The 23665-nt window shown below is 40.3% G+C and overlaps 1 protein-coding gene across 5 annotated transcripts in view; it reads left to right on the top strand.

The window, feature by feature from the left end:
* LOC136864562 (mitochondrial E3 ubiquitin protein ligase 1) overlaps positions 1 to 16806 on the top strand; it is a 56220-nt gene extending 39414 nt beyond the window's left edge. For 4 of the 5 annotated variants that reach the window (XR_010859334.2, XM_067141705.2, XM_067141703.2 and 1 more), the window contains one exon: positions 63 to 2064. Coding sequence is in view for 4 of the 5 variants with exons in the window: in XM_067141705.2 (XP_066997806.1) it covers positions 63 to 387 (325 nt within the window). In the remaining variant the exon portion in view is untranslated. Of the gene's footprint in view, positions 1 to 62; positions 2065 to 8939 lie in introns of those variants that run through there. The other variant, XM_067141706.2, reaches the window with a different exon arrangement.
* Positions 16807 to 23665: the final 6859 nt, after the last annotated feature.

The following is a 23665-nucleotide window of genomic DNA, read 5'->3' as shown; positions in this document are numbered from 1 at the left end:
TTTTTAATGTAATCCTAATTCTTTGCAGTTTCAATATAAGTTTTTTTTTTTTTTTTCCACAGAGTCCTGATAGGTGTATCTGCAACGATTGGTATTGGAGTAATTAGTGTCATCGCCTATCGTTGGTGGAAGAAGAGATCCGAGAACTTGCAAAAAGAGGAAAGGCGCCAACTACGAGAAGCAGCAAGGGAAGCAAGGAGATTACGGTTTGGTGATGATGAATTGCCTGAGAATCAGCAGTGTGTTGTGTGCTGTGATTGCTCAAGGGAAATTATAGTCTTCCCCTGTGGACATTTCTGCATGTGTGAGGATTGTAGTGATAAAATAACCACCAATTGCCCAATCTGTAGGACAGTAATTGAATCAAAATCACATGCATATTTTTGATTTCTTCTCTATGTCTATGTTTTTATAAATAACTAACAGTTCACATTTCCATGCCTACGGCTAGTTCACTGACAAAGAGGTGTTGAGCATACATCAGAACAAAAGATTAGGATATTTGGGCTTGATGATGACCCCTGTTAAGACAAGATATCTCCTCCAGTGGTCCTAGATATAGTTCTCTAGCTTTATTAGTGAACACTGTTGTTAATTTTTTTTTTTTCAAAAACAAGCATGGCCAGGACATTGTGTTGCTACTTTAAATTGTAGTACAAAAATGAATAGGAATATTTACCTCCATGGTTTTAATGTTTTTAAATATCACTTTAAAAATGTCTGTGTATTATTACCAAGAAACATCTCTTTTCTTGGGATTATTGTATATGAAGTCAGTAGATCATCCAGACCTGCAGAGTCAGTCTTGTCATAGAAACCTTCTCTGTTGCGAGATCTGCGTAACAGTGCACAAAGTGGAGAGATTTAAATCCATTTTCAAGAAGTTGTACCTTGTATTTTAGACCAGTGGCGTGTTCCTCGTGCTATAGATTTGTAATATTTGGGGCTATGTCTTGCACAGTGTGTATATATATGTACAGAGAGAGAGAGAGAGAGAAAAAAAAAGACAGAAAGAAAGAAAAAAATAAACCTGTACAATATTTCTTCCCTTTAGAATTAACACACAACAGTCTTTTGGCTGTGTTATTGTGCCTGACCTCTGTATAATTCTGTTGCAACATATTGTGTATTATATGAAGAAAAATATCTGTTTTATATAAGTGTAACAGTGCTATATGATTTGTACGTGTGTGAGAAACATGGTGGAGTGACTCTTGTCTTCGACAGTGCAGAAAAAGAAACGGTTCACCGATTGATAAACAGAAATCAATTACAGTAGAAGTCCGTTATAGCGAGAATTCATAATGGCCAAAAATTTACTCGCTATAGCGGATTGTCATTATATCCGACTATCCGTAAAAGTTGGACCCCATACACATTAAAATCAGTATGAAACAGCAGTCAGTTTGATCAAAACTTGCGTTTTCGCGGATAATATACACACTACGCTGCACTCGTTTATTTTTCAAAATCCGATACTTCGTTAAGATTTGGGTTTAATTTCATTCGGAAAAAAATTACAGTATCACTCCAGAAGCCTCTGTGGTAAACGTTTCAGTTGTCTTCTTCAAACAGCGTCACCTAACCTAACTGTATATGTATCATGAAAACATGTAGCGCATGTAGAGAAGTGATAACCTCGTTACAAATTTATATGGAAGTAGTTTCTCCGAAATTTAACTTGACGTAAGAAAATATAAACTATCCTCTGAAGTCAGTGATGTACTTTGCCATATCTTGAGGTGTATCATATTCTTACTTAATTTCAGTATGTAACATAAAAATTAAACGACCGTTTACTTCAGCCTTTATTTCTAACAAGTTAACAAATGCTATCGGCCCTGTTATTTATGCAGTTATTATATATAATTTTATTAAACACATTGTGTACAAGGTATTAATTAATTAAATGAAATTAGCATCATTTGCATAGTATGACAAAGTCAGTGTTAGAACTGGGAACGGTAAAAGCGGAGCGGAGCAGTTGTTTTCGCTCGTCCTCCGGAGACCTCCATTAGTCCTCCGATAGAATTCACTGGCGGAAAATTCAAATGCATTAATGTGGGCAATGTTGTAATGGTGATCTTAGGAGGAATTACAATTTAGATTTAATTACTAATCCCACAGATGCATGTGTTCTCCTATGTTTGTCATTCAAATGCTCTAGTCGTTTCAAGATCGTCGCATTATTTGTTATGCTATGAATAACCGATTTTGATCAGCTGACATTCAGTTTGCAGTAGGTACAGGTGGATAGAATACTGTAGATTGAATATTGGCATATGTTATACCGTTGCAAATCCATTTACAATATTATCAATAGTAAAAAAGTTTAAGTAATAATTATATTCCATTGCATGTAAACATGTATTATATACAATGCTCTTACATTAATTATACTCGTAGCTGATTTATTATGGAAGAGTACATCCGGCTCCATGGCTGCATGGTTAGCGTGCTGGCCTTTGGTCACAGGGGTCCCAGGTTCGATTCCCGGCATGGTTGGGAATTTTAACCTTAATTTGTTAATTTCTCCGACACTGGAGGTGGGTGTATGCGTAGTTTTCATCATAATTTCATCCACATAACGCGCAGGTCACCTACGGGCATCAAATCAAAAGACCTGCATCTGGTGAGCCAAACTTGTCCTCGGACACTCCCGGCACTAAGAGTCATACGTAATTTCAATTTTTACTGAAGAGTACAAACTGTTTGGAACTGGTTATACGCTGTACCGGGCTGAGTAGTTCAGACGGTGGAGCCTTCTGAGCTCAAGCTTGCGGTTTCAATTCCGACTTTGCTCTGCGGTACTTGAAGGTGGTCACATACAAGAGTCTCATGTCGGCAGGTGTACCGGCACATGAAAGAACTCCGGGACAAAATGTCGGCATCTTAGCATCGCACAAAACCACAGAAGTGGTTATGGGAGTACAATAATAATATAATAATAATAATAATAATAACAATCTTTCTATCAATTAACCCTCCAGGGTTGGGTGTTCCCTCGGTTGCAGAGGTGGATCCCACCTATACCACCTCAAGGACAGTGTACTGGAGTGTGAGACTTTGGGTCGGGGATACGTTTTTTTGTTTTGTTTTGTTTTACGTCGCACCGCCACAGATAGGTCTTATGGCGACGATGGGATAGGGAAGGCCTTGGAGTGGGAAGGAAGCGGCCGTGACCTTCACTTAGGTACCATCCCAGCATTTGCCTGGAGGAGAAGTTGGAAACCACGAAAACCTTCTTCAGAGCTGCCGACAGTGGGATTCGAACCCACTATCTCCCGGATGAAAGTGGGTTCGAACCCCACTGTCGGCAGCCCTGAAGATGATTTTATGTCATTTTCCATTTTCACGCCTAGAAATTGCTCTCCTTAGCTGTTCCTATCACATCGTCGCCATAAGACGGCATGACGTAAAGCAAATTGTTACAAAAGTAATCGACAGATGAAACATGAATGATAAATGAGAATGTATATATTTCATATATTCGCCTTCATACTTAAAAAGCAGTATTTACTATGTTGCTAGCACATCCGTTGCGCACCACTAATAGAACTGCAAGCTAGCACACATTCAGTACTGTTGCTCCGTCCTCCGCTCGCCCACCAAAAAACACCGATTGGTTTCCAAGCAACAGTTTGCTACCAGAGATTACTGGAGGAAGCGCTGCACTCGCACTACCGATTGCAATCATAGGAGCAACTGCTCCGTTTCCCAGCTCTACGTCCAATGACGAACTGATGTAATCTCAGATGAAACTGTGGAACTTGACATAGCTAAGACGAAGACAGACTAGCTAGAGCTGTGAACGGTAGGAGCGGAGCACTTGTTTTTGCTCTTCCACTGGAGACCTCCGGTAATCCTCCGATTGAATTCACTGGCAGAAAATTCAAATGCTTTAATGTGGGCAATGTAGTAACGGTGATCATGTGTGGAATAACAATTTAGGTTTCAGTACTAAGTCCACAGGTGCGTGAGTTTTCTACGTTTGTCATGCAAATGCTGCAGTCATTTCAAGATTGCCTCATTATTTGTTACGCTATGAATAACAGATTTTGATCTGTTGAAATTCAGTTTGCGTCCACCTCTGTGGTGTAGTGGTTAGTGTGATTAGCTGCCACCCCTGGACGCCCGGGTTCAATTCCTGGCTCTGCCATGAAATTTGAAAAGTGGTACGAGGACTGGAACGGGGTCCACTCAGCCTCGAGAGGACAACTGAGTAGAGGTGGGTTCGATTCCCCCCTCAGCCATCCTGGACGTGGTTTTCCGTGGTTTCCCAGTTCTCCTCCAGGCAAATGGCCGGACGGTACCTAACTTAAGGCCACGGCCGCTTCCTTCCCTCTTCTTTGTCTATCCCTTCCAATCTTCCCATCCCCATGCAAGGCCCCTGTTCAGCATAGCAGGTGAGGCCGCCTGCTGAGGTATCCCAGTTGTATCCCCCGACCCAGAGTCTGAAGCTCCAGGCACTGCCCTTGAGGCGGTAGTGGTGGGATCCCTCGATGAGTCCGAGGGAAAAACCGACTCTGGAGGGTAAACAGGTAAAAGAAGAAGAAGAAATTCAGTTTGCAATAGGTGCAGGTGGATAGAACAATGTAGACTGAATATTGCCATATATTATGCCCTTGCAAATGCATTTACAATATTATAATAGTTAAAATGTTTAAGTAATAATTATATTCCATTGCATGTGAACAGGTGCTATATACGATGCTCTTACATAAATTATACTCATAGCTCATTTATTACTGAAGAGAAAGAACTGATTGGAATTGTTTATATGCTGTACTGGGCTGAGTAGTTCAGACGTTAGAGCGCTGGCTAGTGGAGCGGAGCAGTTGTTGTGACGTCATCATCCGGTTGTACCGAGTAAACTACGGAGTGAATGTAATGTAGCGGAACATTTAAACACGATATTGGTATGACAACATAAAGGTATTTCACCCATCTATTCAATGCCCTTTTCTCACAACATAACTGTCTCGCTTAGTACAGCAATGTTGTTTTCTGCTGCTGAAGCCAACCTGCTCATTTCATCCGTGTAATGCCTCTTTATATGATCCCACAAATTTGATGCACTACCACCCGTCGCGTAAATGCGGCTGCAAAATTTGCATTTTGCTGATGTTTATCATCAGTAATTTCAAAGAAATGCCATGCATCAGGAGGTCTTCATGGCATTTGTGGTGCAAATTTCTGTAAGAATTTATTAAATTCCTTTAAATATTCTAAAACATGAATACCATCTAAAAATGGGATTAAATATCAAACTAATACCAAATTATTTTCTAATATACTTTGCATTATCTACAAAACACAACAAGCAGAGGAAATATTGACGCAAATTTAAACAAGCACAGACTGAATAAAGGTACAGTACACTTACAAGGGGAGGCCACGACGTTCGGATCACGGACTACCTTCAAACTTTGTACACATTTAGTAGTCCATTAGGACAACATAATGTGCAAGTAGTAAGGCGTTCTCGAGAAAATCGTAAGATAAATTTTTGCGTTGAATATGTACCGATGCGTTGGGGTCACGAACACGAAACGGCGGCGGTTGAGTGGTTAGCGTTCAAGCTCCGTAATCGCTGGTTCGAGTCCCGCTTCTCGCTTTGCTTTTCAACACTGGTCATTTTCTTTAAAATGCTATTTGTTCGGGGCATCGATCCATGTGGATCTTTTGCCCCTACTGGCACCATATTGTATGAACCTGCGTGTAATTTGAATGGCAGTAGTGTGGAATGTTGTGTGTGAGGAAAGGAAGATTAAGGACGTCAAAAACACCCAGTCCCCAGGCCAGGGATATTAATCATTACAATTTAAAAAACCCTGACCCGGCTGTGAATCGAACCCGGGGCCGCCGAGTGACAGGCGGACGCGTTGCCCCCTACACCGCGGGGCCGGACGACATTGTTGATAGTTCAAAGGAAATATAATGAAAAAGGTGTATTCTATTTGCATGGACTTTTATCGGATATATATATTATTAAACACTATCGATAAATGAGAATGTATATATTTCATATATTCGCCTTCTTCACACTAACAAAGCAGTATTTACTACGTCGCTACCACATCCGTTGCGCTTCACTACTGGAAATGCAAAGCAGTACACATTCAGTACTGTTCCTCCATCCTCCGCTCGCCCACCGAAACCACCGATTGGTTTCCAAGCAACAGCTTACTACCGGAGAATACCGGAGGGAGCGCTGCACTCGCACTACCGATTGCAATCATAGGAGCAACTGCTCCATTCCCAGCTCTAGTCAATGTCCTGTCTTTGGACTCAATGATATGATACATGTTGCATGGTCCCCCCACGTATGGTGCACCGACATCTGTCGGTGGGGCTGTGGTATCCCTTGGTTGAACATATTCGGTGATGTAGTCCGTGGGCTGCCACTCCCGTATATAAATGGCGCAGTTGGTAGTTGGCTTTTTCCATTCGTTGCTTGTCATCTCTGGGGTGATGAGGAGTCCGGGATTGATGTCCCTCGCTTTCTGTCACCTGTCTAATAGGAATCTGGTGCTTTGTGGTGTTGGTATCAGATTATGAGCTTTCATCAGGTTTTCTATAAAGAAGGTTGTGTCTGCCAGGATATACATTTTTCTGTTTTGCGTGTATTTTGAGACAGAGCATTCTTTTCAGGTAGGCTGTTTTAATTCCCTCTAATCGCTTCAGATTCGAGTATGTGAGGTGGTTCCATGTAAGCTGTATGCCGTATGAGGCAATGGGAGCAGTTATTATGAAAACATGTTATACTGTTTCATTTTGAATTTTCTTTTAGAGAACAGCAGTCGACGGGTATTACTAATCGACTCCATCGCCTTCGAATGTCGACGAGAGAGCTCGCAACTGTACATAGTGATAAAACTATACGGTTCGATGATCGATCGAATTTTGTGGCAAATGTTTCAGTTTTCTTATTCAAACAGAGTCAACAAACCTAACTTAACTGTACTATATGTATCGTAAAAACATATTTCAAGCACCAGTAGAGAAATGATAACCTTCTCACTATAAATTTACATGATAATAGCCTTTCTGAAATGTAACCAGACGTGAGAAAATATAATCTAACCTTGAAATCAGTGATGCGCTCTACCATATCTTGGAAGTTACTTAATTTCAGTGTAGGGTATTAAAATTAAGCGATCTTTTACTTAGGCCCAGTTTATTCAACCTCAGCTAATATTTAACTGTCTGTTAAAAGAATTTAAATTAGCATTTAATCAATATTGGTTAAGACTAACAATCCGTTAAACTCTCTGTTAACTTAACTGCCTATGTTCAAGGAGTTAAATTCTCTGTGAGCTCAGAATATGGCAGGTGCATTAGATGCAGAACTTCTGTATCTTGAATATCTGGAATATGATAGGCCTTTTCCAGAAAGAGATACAAACGGAAGAGATGATTTTCATACAGTTGTTTCAGTTGCTTGATCGCACGTTGACTAACGTCAGTATATAGATTGAATTCACTACAAATTTTCTGCCAAACGTCACTTTAAGCTCTGAGCACAGCTTCATTAGTTTGCTTACTTTTTTTATCAGGTAATTCAGCAATTTCCCCAGAAATTTTCGCCAGCCGGGTGGCAGGAATGAGCTGCAGGGTGGGAAATACTGTGTAAAAAATTAATATTATCAAATTTCAGTTTATTCTCCTAGAGCATTAACAATAATATCAGATAGGTAAACATTAACCGCACGATACGTAGCATCAAGCTGAACATTTGAACTCGGTATGTAATTGTGTTGATAATTCTTTTCTCGGCTTTTTTTTTTTTTTTTTTTTTTTTTTTTTTCATATTTTGCTATAGAGCAACAGAAAATTCACGATCAAGGCAAAAATTTCAAATAAATGTTGACTTCCTGCGCCTTGGTTTACAGCTGTATTCAAACAAAAGCACATTGAAGCTCGCTCACAAACTGTATGGTTCTGCCACTGCCTTCTAGATTCTCACTAATTGTGACTCTTGTGAGAGTTAACACCGTGTTAGCTAACAGTTCCCAGGAAATGTTTGGATGAACGCAAGAATCTTAACATACTGCTAAATTTTTAATGCTATGTTAACAAACAGCATGTTAGTGTTCTTTTAACTGAGATTGAATAAACTGGGCCTTAGCCTTTATTCCTAACGAGTCAGCAACTTCTTTTGACCACGTTATGTACGTATTTGTTACGAAAACATTTCTAATTTTCTGTACAGAACAGCAGTCGATGGGTATTACTAATCAATTCCTCCGACATCGCATTCAAATGTCGATGTGAAAGCTCGCAAGTGCACGTAGTGAGAAAACAATACCGTTCCATAGATTGAAATTAAGGGATCTTTTACTTAGCCTTTATTTCTAACGAGTTAACAACAGCTATCGTCCACATTATTTACGTATTTATTACGAAAACATGTTCTCTTATATTTCCGATTTTCTTTACGGAACAGCAGTTGAAAAGTATTACTAATAGACTCCAACATCGCATTCGAATGTCAACAAGAGAGCTCACAAGTGTACATAGCGAGAAAACGATACCGTTCCAAAGATGACTGATCGCATTTTGTAGCAAATGTTTCAGTTTTCTTTTTCGAACAGCATCACCTAACCTAACTTAACCATACTATATGCATCATAAAAACATGTTTCAAGCACCTGTAGAGAAATAATAACCTTCTCGCTATAAATTTACATAATAATAGCCTTTCTGAAATATAACCAGACGCGAGAAAATATAAACTTACCTTCAAAATAAATGATGCAGTCTGCCATATCTTGAGGTGTATCCCATTCTTACTTAATTGCAGTCTTTAGCATTAAAATTAAGCAATCATTTACTTCAGTTTTTATTTTTAACGAGTTAAAAACTACTATCGGATATGTTATTTACGCATTTATTACAAAAACATATTCTCTTTCATTTTCTTTATTTCTTTACAGAACAGCGGTTGATGGGTGTTACTAATCGAGTCCGACTTCAAGAGAGCTCGCTCGTGGATATAGCGAGGAAACAATACCAAAGATGATCGATCGCATGCAATATAATGGCTGAGTGCATAAATATTGGCAACAGAAAAAATCTTGCAAGCTTAATCGCTCGTAATAACGGATGCGAGAAGATAGGGCTCTCACTGTAACCAAAGGTTAATACACAGTTTATTAAAGGAATTTAGAAGGGACAGAAAAAAGCTGACATAACAGAGTTCTCGTTATATCCTGTACTCGCTATAGCGGACTTCTACTGTACATCTCAGGTGTTCTTCACCACTGTTTGTTCTTATTTCATAATTTTAAAAATAGATTTGAACCTATAAAATCTGAAAATTTATCCAGTATATTATTGAATGATAAAACTTTGTTCTCGTGCTTGAATATAATACGGAGGTCGAGTCATAAGTCATGGCAACTATTTTTTTCTCTCGAACAGGAGACAACACAGAAAATTGAAGTTATGCATTTGGAGGCGTACGGTATGTACTTGCGTATGATGCCACTAAATGGTGTATGTAAACAACAGTGTGGGTCTAAGCATGCCCCCAAGTTCAGTGCTTGAGTGAGAGCATCACAAAATGGAAGTCAACAAGCAGGAGCAACGATCGTATATTAAAATAGCAGTTCTCCGTGCAGAAATGCATGACAGTGCCATGCAGAGCTGCGGGAAGCATCAGGTGTGTGACTATGATCTAATCCCCGAAGTCAAGAAGCCATTACGTGGACAACGGTTTGCTAACAAAGAGAACATCGTAACAGCATTTCGGAGAGAGGTGTCACAGGTTAGCGATACACATGCAGCAAATGGTATTCAGCGCCTGCCCCACCACTAGCAACACACAGTGGAAACCTTGGGTGATTATTTCGAAGGTCTGTAACCAGTGGAGACCTGTCCTCTGTACGTAGTCTTGTGTATTTGCTGTCTATACCATACTAAAATGTTTACCAATGGCCTGTGTTGTGTCACTTTCTTATGGGAATCTCAAGTCAGAATTTGTCTCCAGGCACTATGCACAAGCACATGCCCTATATGTCCAAACGGATATCTTAGATTTTCCGTGTTGTCTCCTGTTCGCGAGGGAAAAAATATGACTTATGACTCGACACTCGTATATACCAGAGTGAATAAGAATTTATCTTATACATCGGTGAATGAAGTATTATATATGCGAAGGCACAGGCATAACATCTATATAAGAAATGAGTGCTAGTAACAGGTTAATGAATCTTTTCCTGCATGTAATGTAGAACAGGGTAATCTCTGCCAACATGCATGTATCCCTTCTGTAATCAATTTTATCAGACTTTGTCATCTTGTAAGATTTGACCGAAATAGACTGCATTTCAGAGTTGGAGCAATGCTCCATTAAATCGATAATACCAATATAAATGGTCTGCTATTGGCCATTATAAATTTTCCAGCTAACTCAGTCCTGGTTGCCAGCGTTTCACCCCAGTGCCGATAAATTTACTCATTCGGGACAAATATTTCAGGTTCCCTACGGGAATCAACATCTATATCATCTGATGGCCAGGCAGGCATCAATTTTTGGTAATGAGACAAAGTCTCGCATAGTGCATTGGCACTGACAGTGGCTCCAAGTAGCCTACGCAGTGGCCTCCACAGTATGCACTAGCCATGCGTCTTGGTGGGTGTGCTATTTACCAACTGATGAGCCCATCTTAGCACACTGGGGCAATACACTGGCAACCAGAATTGAGTTAGCTGGAAAATTTATAAGGCTTTAGTGTCGAGCCTTGAACTCCATAAATCAGCAACAATAATACATAACACTTCACAACATCCCAAATTTTGAATCGGAAGTCAAAGTTTTTGATAACATTTCTAGAGTGTTTCCATTCGGAGTGAAAAAGTAATTGTTTATTTTCTGCTTCCTGATAACCATACATTTTATTTTCTAGGTGTTTACTGCAAGACTGCTGCCGGTAGCTGTTTCTTGACGGATGCAGTATTCTTACATCTGCCTCCTGGCTCAGCCAGAGAAAAATATTGCTTCCACCGCCGAAGTCTGTCTCATTTATGGCTGTAAGAGTATGGAAGCTGAAGTATGAGCTGTGTTAACCCATTGGAACCTGACCTATAGTTTAACTTGCAGGGACAGAAAAAACTATTTATATTTGAGAATTATGCTTTAATTTTATTTACCGGGCGAGTTGGCCGTGCGGTTAGGGGCGCGCGGCTGTGAACTTGCATCTGGGAGATAGTGGGTTCGAATCCCACTGTCGGCAGCCCTGAAGATGATTTTCCATGGTTTCCCATTTTCACACCACGCAAATGCTGGGGCTGTACCTTATTTGAGGCCACGGCTGCTTCCTTCCAACTCCTGGGCCTTTCCTATCCCATCGTCGCCATAAGACCTATCTGTGTCGGTGCGACATAAAGCCACTAGCAAAAAAAAATAATTTTGTTTATTGAGAATCTGTCAAAAAGTGGCATTTTTACAAAGCTATATATATCACAGATCAATGCCTACCTGTTCATTAACCGTTTTTCATTCTTCAGTAGTGAATCATCGTGTGATCATTTTTGATGCAGCTCTCCAGATGAAGTGGAACACCATATTTTTCACATAGCCACCTCACTTTGGACCGTATTTTATGAGCCCTGCACACTTTGCAGGGCCTAGAACAATGTTTCTTCCTTTCTGTCGGAGGAATAGGCACTGGAAAATGTCCCCATACTTTTGTCTGAAGCCTCAGGTGCCGTCTTGACAGGGCGGTCTTCCTTTTGTTCTAGGCGGGAGAGAAACACTCTGCAACAATCGCTTGGCAAATGCTGTGCGAAAGTCTGTATAATGCAGCTGCCTGGCAGTAACCTTCATGAATACAACATATGAATTGAAGATAGCCATATCCAATAGATATCTTTTTATAATCCTTGATAATCCATTGCATTATGGAGAAACATGCAAGGACTTGGTCTTGATGGTCTACAGAGCATTCATTTTCCTGTTGTATCTTCCAATACCCTTGGGTTTTTGACTACTACTTCTCCTTCACCTCGCATTCTTCAAATTTTCACAACTTCAAAGTCCAAGTCCTTATCAACAGCTGAAAACAAATGCTCATCCTTTCTGTCTTTCCATTTTATGGCAAGAATATTATTAGCAGTCATACTAATAGCCTCGCCTTTCGTCAGTTTTACTATGTGGAACTCTGGAGGCACGTTCTTTCTGTTACAACATATGGTACCCACAGCATGAGTTCCATTCTACAACAAGGTGCAAAAAAGTTTATAGGAGAAAACTACCAGTTGTCAAGATATATGACCGTGGTTCAAGTTTGCTTCCATTAGTTCCAACACTACTGCTTCTGATGCTGGAATAACACCCTGTTTGTCATGTCTGGTATAAATTTTGAACTGGGAACAGTATCCAGAAGCACTTTCACAGAGTTTATAAATTTTAATACTGAACCTGGTTCTTTTGGAAGGATTGTATTGCACAAATGGGAGCCTACCTCAAAATTTCATAAGGCTCTCATCAATACCTATATCTCTATCAGGATTGTAGATATTCTGAAACTTTGCTTGCAAATATGAAATAACTGCTCTGATTTTTCTTAGGCAGTCATTTGGATCTGTAAACATGTCATCAGAGAAGTACAGAACGTGAAATTTGACAGCATCATTCAAATGTCATAGTTTCTGAAAATATTTTGGTTTCTATAACCTTCCTGTTACACCAATACATCTTGAATTTAGGTTTTCTTACCTGAATCGTGAGAATCATCACCAAAAAATATGCCTTTATCTTATCAACCATGCAAGGATACTATTTACTGTCACATTTCAGATTTTTTCTCATCAAATTATTCCCCTGGAAAGCAGCAGCAGAACTCGTCCCCAAGAAATTCAGAACAAACGTCTAATACAGAAGGATTTGTGCCCAGTCTTCTCGAAACAGTGGCACTGAGACCAGAAACACCAGCGAATGGAATTGTTTTTGGTGTATTGGAAATGTTTGACCATTCCATGTTGAAGATCCATCTCATAAAACAGCCCCGCCACCTCTGTCTTAAATTACATTGTCCATGCTGTCGTCTTCACTAGAATCATTTTCCCTAACACTATCATCATCACTATCATCATTCGTGTAAGAAATATCACTGTCTTTGAAGAAAAATCATTCTCATCACTTTCTAACCATGTACAATATCTACATAATCATCAGCCATGTTAATTTACTAACAAGCGCAAGCAGATAGCAATTTTTTTTTTTGCTATTCGCTTTACGCCGCACCGACACAGGTAGGTCTTATGGCGATGATGGGACAGGAAGGGGCTAGGACTGGGAATGAAGCGGACTTGGCCTAAATTAAGGTACAGCCCCAGCATTTGCCTGGTGTGAAAATGGGAAACCATGGAAAACCATCTTCAGGGCTGCCAAGAGTGGAGTCTGAACCCACTATCCCCCGAATACTGGATACTGGCCGCACTAAAGCGACTGCAGCTATCAAGCTTGGTAATTTGTTTTTTTTTTAAATACAGTATTCTGTGAACTTAGAAGGGTAGATTAGAAGATTCACTGAACTTCAGGGAGTAATCTACGTGCGGTGATAGACTCGTCACTTGTTAGTAACTAAAACTACAAACGTTTATAAGCTGGTAAGGAAAGGTTTCTTATGTCGGCGTTCGGTCCAAAATGGCAGTGTACGGAACAGTCCCATAAGTCGGCGCCAATGAGTTAAGTAATAACATTCAGAGTAATATTCTTATAACCACATAACTTTTCGTGGTACTACATGAGGATCCAGCCAGCATAACTGGGCAGACTGACAAACATATATTTTAATACAAAACTTCTTGCTTGCTTAGTCGATCCTGTTGATCTTGATTCCTTTATCAACTTCATCATGGTGGGGGGGTTACAGAATATAAGTTAAAAAGAATTGGAGACAGGATGTATCCTGCCTCACTGCAGTCCCTCCAGTAACATGTATCCAATTTTGATGTGAGCTATCTGAAAACAGTACGGGTTTTTGGTGATGTTAACTTTATCAAGCCTAATAAATTCAGAATCATTAGTTCCTGACATTCAGTTCATTACAAGTTCCACGAGCTTCCAGGAGGACGGGAAGTTGATGAAGATATAACTGAGTGGCTGAGCTAGGAAAACTAAGAAGTAGGCCAGAATTTCACTGATAAAGACATAATCGAAAGTGTGTAGGAAGGTAAAGATAAAAGTAATGAAGAAGATGGCATAGCAGAAACAGAGATCATGAAGCTCTATCAGACTAATGCTGCTGAATCTAGATATCTTCCTGGAGTATGTAATGCAACAACCGGCACTGACATAATGTTTTTGAAGGAATTGCATGACAAAGCATGCTGCTATCAAGGATCTATATTATGGCAAATAAAAATTTAGGATGTGTTTCATAGCAAGTGGTACTGTACGTAAGAAACTCAATTCTGTGTGTTATATTTTTCTTATATGTATACAGATTGGCAGAAAATGAAATCCCAACACCGAGGAGTTGTGCTAGATAAATGAAATTTGGGAGGCATGTTTGCACATCTGAAAGATGACTCCTATTCAGATTTGTGCACTAGTTGACTAACAGTGGTGCTAAGCAGCACCACTATGACCGTGCAATGCAACTTTGTTTTAAATACGCACTGTACATTTCGTGACCATTACTTATCCTCTGGTGTTAACGTTGTGATGTAGGTGTGAGTCAAAGATGTCCATAAGGAGATGAAGAAGGCAGTATCAGCAGCTTACCAAGTTTGAATAGGCCAAGTAATAGGGCTACAAAAAGGTGGATGTTCTTTCTGCAATATTGCAGAAAGACTTGGCAGGGATGTATCCACAGTGTATCGGTGTTGGCAACAATGGTCACAGGAAAGCAGACTTCCAGCCGCACATGGGACACTATAGAGAGGGAAGACTGCTGTATTCGCTGCATGGCTGTGGTGGATCATGCAGCAGCTATTAGAGCTTCAGTTGGTACTGAGTGACACAGTGAACTGTAACAAATTAATTCCTTGAGGTACAGCTCCAAGCCAGACATCCTGTAGTGTTCATGCCACCAACTCCGAATCACTGCCATCTGTGACTTCGTGTGTCAAGCTAGAGCTCATTGGAGAGGTGAGTGGAGATCTGTTGTGTTCTCAGGTGAGAGCCATTTCTGTGTTGCCAGTGCTGGCTGTAGATTGGTAAAACTGAGGCCATGTGAGCACATGAAACTAAGCTGTCTGCAGTGTTGACACACTGTTATTACACCAAGATTTATGGTCTGGTGAGCTATTTCCTTTGACAGCAGGGGCACTCTCTTCATTATCCCAACAACCTTGACAGCAGATTTGTACATCAGACTGGTGATTGAACTGGTTGTGTTGCCATTCATTCACAGTATTTAACACGCTGTTTTCAAACAGGGTAATGCTCGTCCTCGTACCGCTGCCTTTACCCAACATGTTTTACAGTGTGTCGATCAGTTGCTTTGGCCTGCGAGATCACCAGACCTTTCACCTATTTAGCATTATGGGATGACTTATCCAGCGTCATCCAATACCATCATTAACTGTTACCGATTTGATTGACCAAGTGCAACAGGTGGTGAACTCCATCCCACAAAATGACATATGGCACCTAAATGCAAAGAGGAGGAGAATTCCACCTAATCAATACTTGTTTATGATTATTCTTATTAAAATACAGGACTGGTTTCGACCATAGCGGGTCACCCTCACCTGAACACACACATATACATGTAACGCATCTTGCAATTGCAAACATTACCATATCTGAAAAGAAACATCATGTGACACTAACATCTGAGGTTGTAATCGTGAGTAGGGCATTCGTCAAATTGGAAGTTAAGTATATGTTATCATTTATCTATGTGACGTGCGAATGCACATCTATGAGAAGTGTAGATACGAGAGGCTGGTGTGACCATTGCAACTCAAGGGAAGCATTCATGTTCAGAATTCTGCAATACAATACCGATCAGTCATGGTATCATGCTTTTATCACCATACTAAGCTAATTGAAGCTGTATATTACCAAAAATACAGCTCAAAATGTTCAGCTCTCAAAACTTGCCCAGCAGATAGTCTTGTCGGACCCTCGAAGTGGCCGATAAATTACGCACCGGGTAACTACGATTTATGCTGCCGATAGCGCTACACAGGGGTGGTTGAATGGAAATATCTTTTTATGCGGAGGGCAAGTTATGTGCTACTTTACCCGTAGGTGGTAAAACCAGCTCTTGGTCACAATGTAGTATGGCTTATCCAGTGTGCCACCATGCCTTCTGCCCCACTAGGTTTTATTGTGATCATGTCTTGGGATTGCTCGAGTGGATTCGGCATCCCCTTCTTGTGTTTGGCCCATTTTCTCTTTGAAAATTTATTAAATTATTTTAGGCTTAGCAGCAAGTGTAAACAGTGTAAAAGCTTGTAAACGTTTAATCCTTCTGGGGATAAATTAAGACTGTGCCTTAAATTTATATCAGACGTTTAAAGTCTGGAGAGTTGGGAGTTTGATCTACCTGTGGTATAATAGTTGTGTGTCTCTGTCAAATTGGAAATTCACTCTTCCTGGTTGTGCTATATACCAAAGAGTTGTCATAACTTGGTAAAGGCTAGTAAGCCTTTGTAATTGGGGGCTTAGTTCCCCTATATGTTAATGAGCTCTGAGAGCTGACTGTTATCTCATTGTTACTTACAGTTGTTACCTATTTATTCTTTATACTTATCAACCTTTGTATTATTGTTTTGAGAAAAAAGGAAATGAAAAGTAAAAAATAAAGATCGTTGGGAAATAAATTCTAAATTTTTCTTTTTCTTTTGTGATCGTTATTTGTCCAGGATCCTAGGCCTTATTTTCTCCCCATCGTACCCTTGGTAACAAGTAGCAGAACATGGTTAAATAGGCCTGGGCAAAACCCCATTTGACCATTTTTGTAGATTTTTTTGGCCTGAACTCTGAAAATTTCCATATTTTCTCTTTTTCAATATATCTTACTCTCGGGACATTCCTTGTCTATGGTACATTTGCAAGGTGGAACTTGTTTACAAACTCTTCACAAAAGTACAATATGCTGGCACTGTACTGGTTGATCTGCCCCTTCTTAAGCAGCCTTGACTCAACCTATTACAATTCCTGCTTTTGAGGAAAAGGAAGTTGTTATGGTGTTGTCCTTGATCGAGACAAATATTGCAGAGCTTAACACAGTTATTAGCTTTCTTGAAGGTGGTGAGCCATCTGTTAATCAGCTCAAGCATATTCAGGAAAACTTTTGTATTTTATCAAACATGTTGGGGACCATATGTCTCTGAAGTTAAATGCTGAACACCACAAAAATGCTGATACCTTGGTCACAAAATGAATCTTCTAAAATATACTACTGGTTATCTGGTACTGGCACTAATAAACCTGAAGATGATATGCAACCTGCTACTGACAATGTGGAAAAGGAACATAATGAGTCCTCTGAGCATTTTTCCATCGGATCAGAATGTTCAAGGCCCAACCGAGCCTCATCCATCACTTCCTGTTCTTCTCAATGCTGTATTTGCATGAAGGTTCAGTAACTCGCCTCATCCACTTGCTATTTTACTGAAAGGAATGGAGATATTCTGTTAACTCCACCAATGAAGTTATTTCTTTTCTTCATTTACTGGTCAAGTTCCAGGACCCTGTATTGGTGTTTGTGTTGTTTCCTCTAGATTTTACGAATTTGTATCATACAGCGGATGTTTTGGCAGGTAAAATAGTAAAGGAGATGCCTGAAAAAAGTTCTGTTAAAAATTTCCACGTTCATCTGTTGGCTTATTTCATTCCCTCTTAGAGCACTCTCTTCTCTAGTCCAAAAATATTAATTCAGATTGAAATGCTTTGATGAGAACTTAGCTGACTTTTTTACTTTTTCAAGATGTCAGGTTTTATGCTAGGGTCTTTGCTTTGAATTATTCCAAAGCTCAGATGGTAACTATAATAGAGGGCATTTCACCTGCCTGTAGGTCCTACGTTTGTTTTACATCTCGCCCTCAAACTTTTAGGAAATTGGAAGCCAAGTCTGTGTCTGCTGAGGGTGTTAAATACGCAGATACTCTGAGAATTGCACACGAACTTCCACCTTTCAATTCTGTACCACACCCTCCCTTGCAAAGGGTGGTTTCCTGCAAATGTGCATGTGGCTGTTTCAATCACTTAAGAAACAAATGCCTGGTTGTACTGTCTGTTCAGTCTAATTCGAAACCCCATCACCGGGGAACTTCTGTTCCAGTTGGATGCTTCAAGTGTGGATCCATTTATTGCTAGATATTGTGATGCCTCTAAGTATTCATGTAGGGGTAATCCTGGTTTTGGTAACATTTGAAAAGGCCGCGAGGCTGAGTCTGCAGTTCCCAACCCAGCCAAGGGTATATATATTATTCCATCATCTGACTCCATTTCTAGTCCTGCTCATTTGGCTAATTCTATAGGTCCTAACCCAGCCAAAGTATAAAGATGTCAATCTGCCTCCTAAATCTAGTTTTATTGCTATTTCCTGCCCTGTTGAGTGTTAGAAAATTTTGTCTAACATTTGCAATTCTTTTTTTACAATATTTTGTTTTGCGTCGCTCCGAAACAGGTAGGTCTTATGGCGATGATGTGATAGGAAAGGGCAAGGAGTGTGAAGAAGGTGACCGTGGCTTTAATTAAGGTACAGCCTAGTGGGAAAATGGGAAAACATGGAAATCCATCTTCAGGCAGTGGGATTCAAACCCACTATTTCCCGGATGCAAGTTCACAAATATATCAGATGTAAGGCTTTTCAGGCGTTTGCTGTATTAACCAGCATCAGTGGGTAGGGTCTGACACATCCCACTGTGAAGAGTCTAGTGTCAGACCCAAGATGAAACGCTGGTTAATAGAGCAAACGCCTGAAAAAGCCTTACATCCGATATATTTTTGACATGCTCTATTGGTGAAAAATATCTGAATTTAGAATTTTCCATTTGCAGGTTCACAGCCGCACACCCCTAACCGTACGGCCAACTCGCCCAGTAGTGAATTCATTGAAACTGTTAATAATTGGTACGATCTCATGAATTTCTGCAGTCCGCAAGCTTACAGCTGCATGCCCCTGACCTCACGGCCAACTCGCCCTGTCATTTGTGGGTCTGCCTCATTTATTGAAGTGGAGATCAATAATGAGCCCATTTCATCCCAATTGATTCAACGAGTGTTTTGTCTTTCATTAGTGATTTGAAAGTGAAATCTGTTTGTAAATTTTCAAATTGTTCTCCCTTCAATTCTGCAACTTTAGAAATTTTGTGTACCATTCTATGTAAAGTGAGTATTGCCATCTTCACCTGGAAACGTCTACCCTTTCTAACTAGAAAATTGTCATGCCATGTTATTCCAGCTCCTAAATTTATGTGACATTCTAGTCTAATGTTAGACCTTCAAAACCATGCGTGTTAGTTCAAGTTTTGTGATAAGTCAATTCTTTCCTTTTCAAATCATAATTCTGTTTCATTTTGTGTTGTTTTGCCCCCTCAGGGTAAGATACCATTAGATCTTAGCCACTTACCTTAGGACCAGGCATGTTGTATTCAGTCTTCGTGAAATCTTTTCTCAAGATTGGTATATAACAGGTTGCCCAGAACAGGGGTTTCTGCATTCGGAGGGCTTCGGCTATGCTCGTTATGACGTCAACCACTGGGCGAGTTGGCCGTGTGTTTAGGGTCGCGCAGCTATGAACTTGCATCCGGGAGATAGTGGGCTCGAACCCCCCTGTCGGCAGCCCTGAAGCTGGTTTTCCATAGTTTCCAATTTTCACGCCAGGCAAATGCTGGGGCTGTACCCTAATTAGTAGGACCACGGCCACTTCCTTCCCACTCCTAGCCCTTTCCTATCCCATCATTGCCATAAGACCTATCTGTGTCGGTGCGGCATAAAGCAAATAGGAAAAAATGTCAGCCAGTTACCCACCGCCAAGGTTAGTAACCTTGACCGCCAGTCGCACTAGAAATCTTTACAGTAATACTGTATGCAAGAAGTGTGTGTGTTTCTTTAATATGTGCAAGTGAGTTGCAGTTTTGATTTTATAGTTTAATTGTGCTTTCTATGACTAGTCCTAGTGGTGAATAGCTGCTTTCTTATGCCAGTGTTATTCTGTGTTTGGCTTGAATTGATTTGTCTCGGGTTGCATATAAACATGCCTGGTACGAGGTGTACGGTTGCTGTGTGCAATAACAGTTGGGTGAAAACCAGGAAATATCCCTTCAAAAGTCATATCAAATACTTCAGTTTCCCAAAAAATGAGGAACTAAGGAAGAAGTGGATCCAAAGATGTAGGCACGATGGAAAGTGGAACGCAGATTCGTGCCGGGTGAACATTTTTCTGATAGCGATTTTGAAAGGAATCTAAAGGGCAAATTGTTAGGGCTTCCTCCCAAACGTTTGCTTAACAAAGATGCTGTTCCCTTTAGAAATTTAGGTGTTCTGCGTAGCATAGAACAAGTGTCACATGATAGATTAAGAAGGAAGGAAAGAAAGGAGGGGCAATAGGAAAATGGCTTACGAATTGTTAAAAGATTCTGAACATAACACGAGTATTGCAAGTTCACCACCTCCTACAGCCACTCCACCTACCCAGGTCTGTGATGATACAATGACCCTGATTGAAGAAATTGAAAGATGAAAAAACAGTTAGATGAGGAAAGAAAAACTAACGATGTCCTTAAACTGAAATTAGAGACAACGGAAAACAAATTACATCAAAGCTGCATATCTGTAAGTAATCTGTATAAGGAGTTAATTTAATTAATTGTCACACAATGTAGCTACAGTGCTATGTCATTTCAAATTAGGAAATGATGCAACTGTTGCAGAATGCACAAGTGAATTCATTGCTATTTGCTTTACGTTGCATCGACACAGATAGGTCTTATGGCGACGATGGGAAGGAAGCGGCCGTGGCCTTCATTAAGGTACAGCCCCAGCATTTGCCTGGTGTGAAAATGGGAAATCACAGAAAACCATTTTCAGGACTGCCGACAGTGGGCTTCGAACCCACTATTTCCCGGATGCAAGTTCACAGACGCACACCCCTAACCGTACGGCCAACTCGCCCGGTAGTGAATTCATTGAAACTGTTAATAATTGGTACAATATCATGAATTTCTGCAGTCCGGCAATTTCTAAAGTCCTTAGCAAGAATTCGTATGGTCTTCAGTTGTGATGATGCTCTAGGTCATCGGCCCCTAATGGTATGAAATGAGATGACAAATTAAAAGTCCGAAAGCCTCCACTGACCAGAATTTAAAATGTGATGCGAAGAATGAATAGATATGAATTTAAAACAATCAGTGGAACCGATCCACAGTGCCTCACATGCACAGAGGCTGGCGTAAAACAATAGTATGACTGACCAAGGGACTGCTTCTATAGCACGATACTGAATCCATGATGCTTGTAGTCGAAAGGGATCCAAAATCCAAGTCATCGGCTCCTCATAATGATACTTATCGCTAGGAAAGTAGAACCATGGTATTTGTCATGTTGTGGTACTAATCAAAAGTAGTGTAGACTCACAGTATTCCACACATTATGGTACTACTCACAGGTAATGAAATTTGCACATGGAATACAGACCTGTGGTGTTTCACATAATGCGGCGCCATTTACAGGCAACGCGAACTTATGGTGTACTAACCACACGGACTCACGATATTCCGTGATGTTCCTCATATAGTGGGAACTAATTATAGGCAAGCCAGAACAATGGTGTCGCTCATATAGTGGTACGATCACAGGTACTGGTTAAAAGCCGGCAATGAACTCTTTTGCAACTAATCACAAACCTTTTTGGTACCTAACATAGTTTTATTTGAATCCGCCTTGTCAACCACCACTACTTTAAATAGTTCTGTAATACATAGTGGTACTACACGCAAGTAAAAGCGACCCATGGTGTTCCCCGCGTGGTGGTGCTAATCACAAGGAGTTTCATAGTTCTAACACAATCATCCCTTGGTTGCCTCTTATGACAGGCAGGGGATACCGTGGGTGTATTCTTCGCCTGCGTCCCCCACCCACAGGGGGGTCTTCAGTTAAAACAAGACAAAATTGTAGATAAAATGTGTGGCCTTATTAACAGTATGACCTGCAAGGAGAAAAAAGAAAGTTAAGCAAGTTGTCCAGAAAAGCTATCCTTGTGACTATCTCCTCCCTGAAATATCCAATCTCAGAAGTTCAGAATCTAGGAAAGAAGTACATTTTAACCCACCGACTGAAGCAAGATTCACTTGAAAATTTGTTTTCCCAGATCTGTTCTCGAGGAGGATTATACGACCACCCTAAACCACTGAACGCTCTTTATCGTCTTCGGATGGTTATTCTCAGAAATAATGCCAGTAAAATAGAGAAACATAAGAACACGAAAGCAGAAACCTCTGATGAATATATCTTATAAAAAATGCTGAGGAATTGCAGAATAACGTGTCATGAGTTACAATATTCTCCTGCTGAAAGCTATGTTGAAGGGGGCAAATACGATACTGCTCCAACATTTGCCAGTGAAACTGACAGTGAAATGGAGGTCGAAGGTTTGAATTACAATACAGGCTGGATGGCTAAAAAACACTAGAACACTCGTCCACACTTAGGTTCCTAAACGGACATAGGAGGAACATATGAGAGTACGTATTGTTCGGGGTCCTGGGTACGAAATCTGTCATACGGTGGCCACAAAGTGTACACGATATGGAGAAATGTCTCTGTTCTTATCACGGATATAAAGTGTTTGGTTGAAACATATCGCATTCACTAAATTCCTTTGGAAAGCGCTCTCACAATTAGAGAGCAGGTATCTGTGTGACGTCATGCCTGAATAACCAATGACTGCAAGCCAGCCATTGTGGGTAACCTGTTATATACTAACCTTGACATTTTCTGATGTGTTCTCTGTAAAGTTAACGGTCACTAATGTAACTGAGTACGAGATTGAGGTTATGGATTCAGTTACTGTGAGCTTTCCTCTATATTGCCTAGCCCATCCAAAAATGAACTCCTTGAGGCAGGGCAGTTTTGCCATATGTTTTGAAAAATGGTGTCCCTTGTTGTCCATCTCATCATGACCAAATTTTAAAATTATCATCCCTGCAGTCTTAGTGCCCATGATCATGTATTATCATGACACTCCTATTGAAGGTTATCTAGGAGTTTTCAAGACCTGGGGAAAAACTTGGGAACTTTCATCTGGAAATCAATAATGGAGACATTACAGAACTAGTTAAAGCTACAAGATCTGTCTGGTTATTAAGCCTCCCTTGAACACCAAATCAGGCTTGCTATAGTCTCAAAAGGCCACTCATCCTATGGAGCGTTTGTACATCGAATGAGTAGGGCCTTTCCCCAGTCAAAGGGAATCGGGAATAAATTTGTGCTTGTATGCGTGAACGGGTTTACCGGATTTATTTGGATATTCCCAACCAGGTTGGCCACTGCTCAACCTACCATTAGTTGCTTGAACTCCATATTCATCTTTTGGACCATTCCAATAGATTATGTCTATAATGTGAAAGCATTCACTTTCAAGTTGTTTTGTAAATTTTATTTTGATATCTCCATCTCCCTTGTGACTACTACAGCCTCTGATCCCCAGCCATCGTAAGTGCAGCAAGTTGATCACAATCTTCAGTCGGCCCT

This window comes from Anabrus simplex, chromosome 2 (genome assembly GCF_040414725.1).
Source record: "Anabrus simplex isolate iqAnaSimp1 chromosome 2, ASM4041472v1, whole genome shotgun sequence".
NCBI classification, from domain to species: Eukaryota; Metazoa; Arthropoda; class Insecta; order Orthoptera; family Tettigoniidae; genus Anabrus; species Anabrus simplex.
Note: the sequence above shows the minus strand (reverse complement) of the source record. Positions and strands in the feature narration are given on the sequence as shown.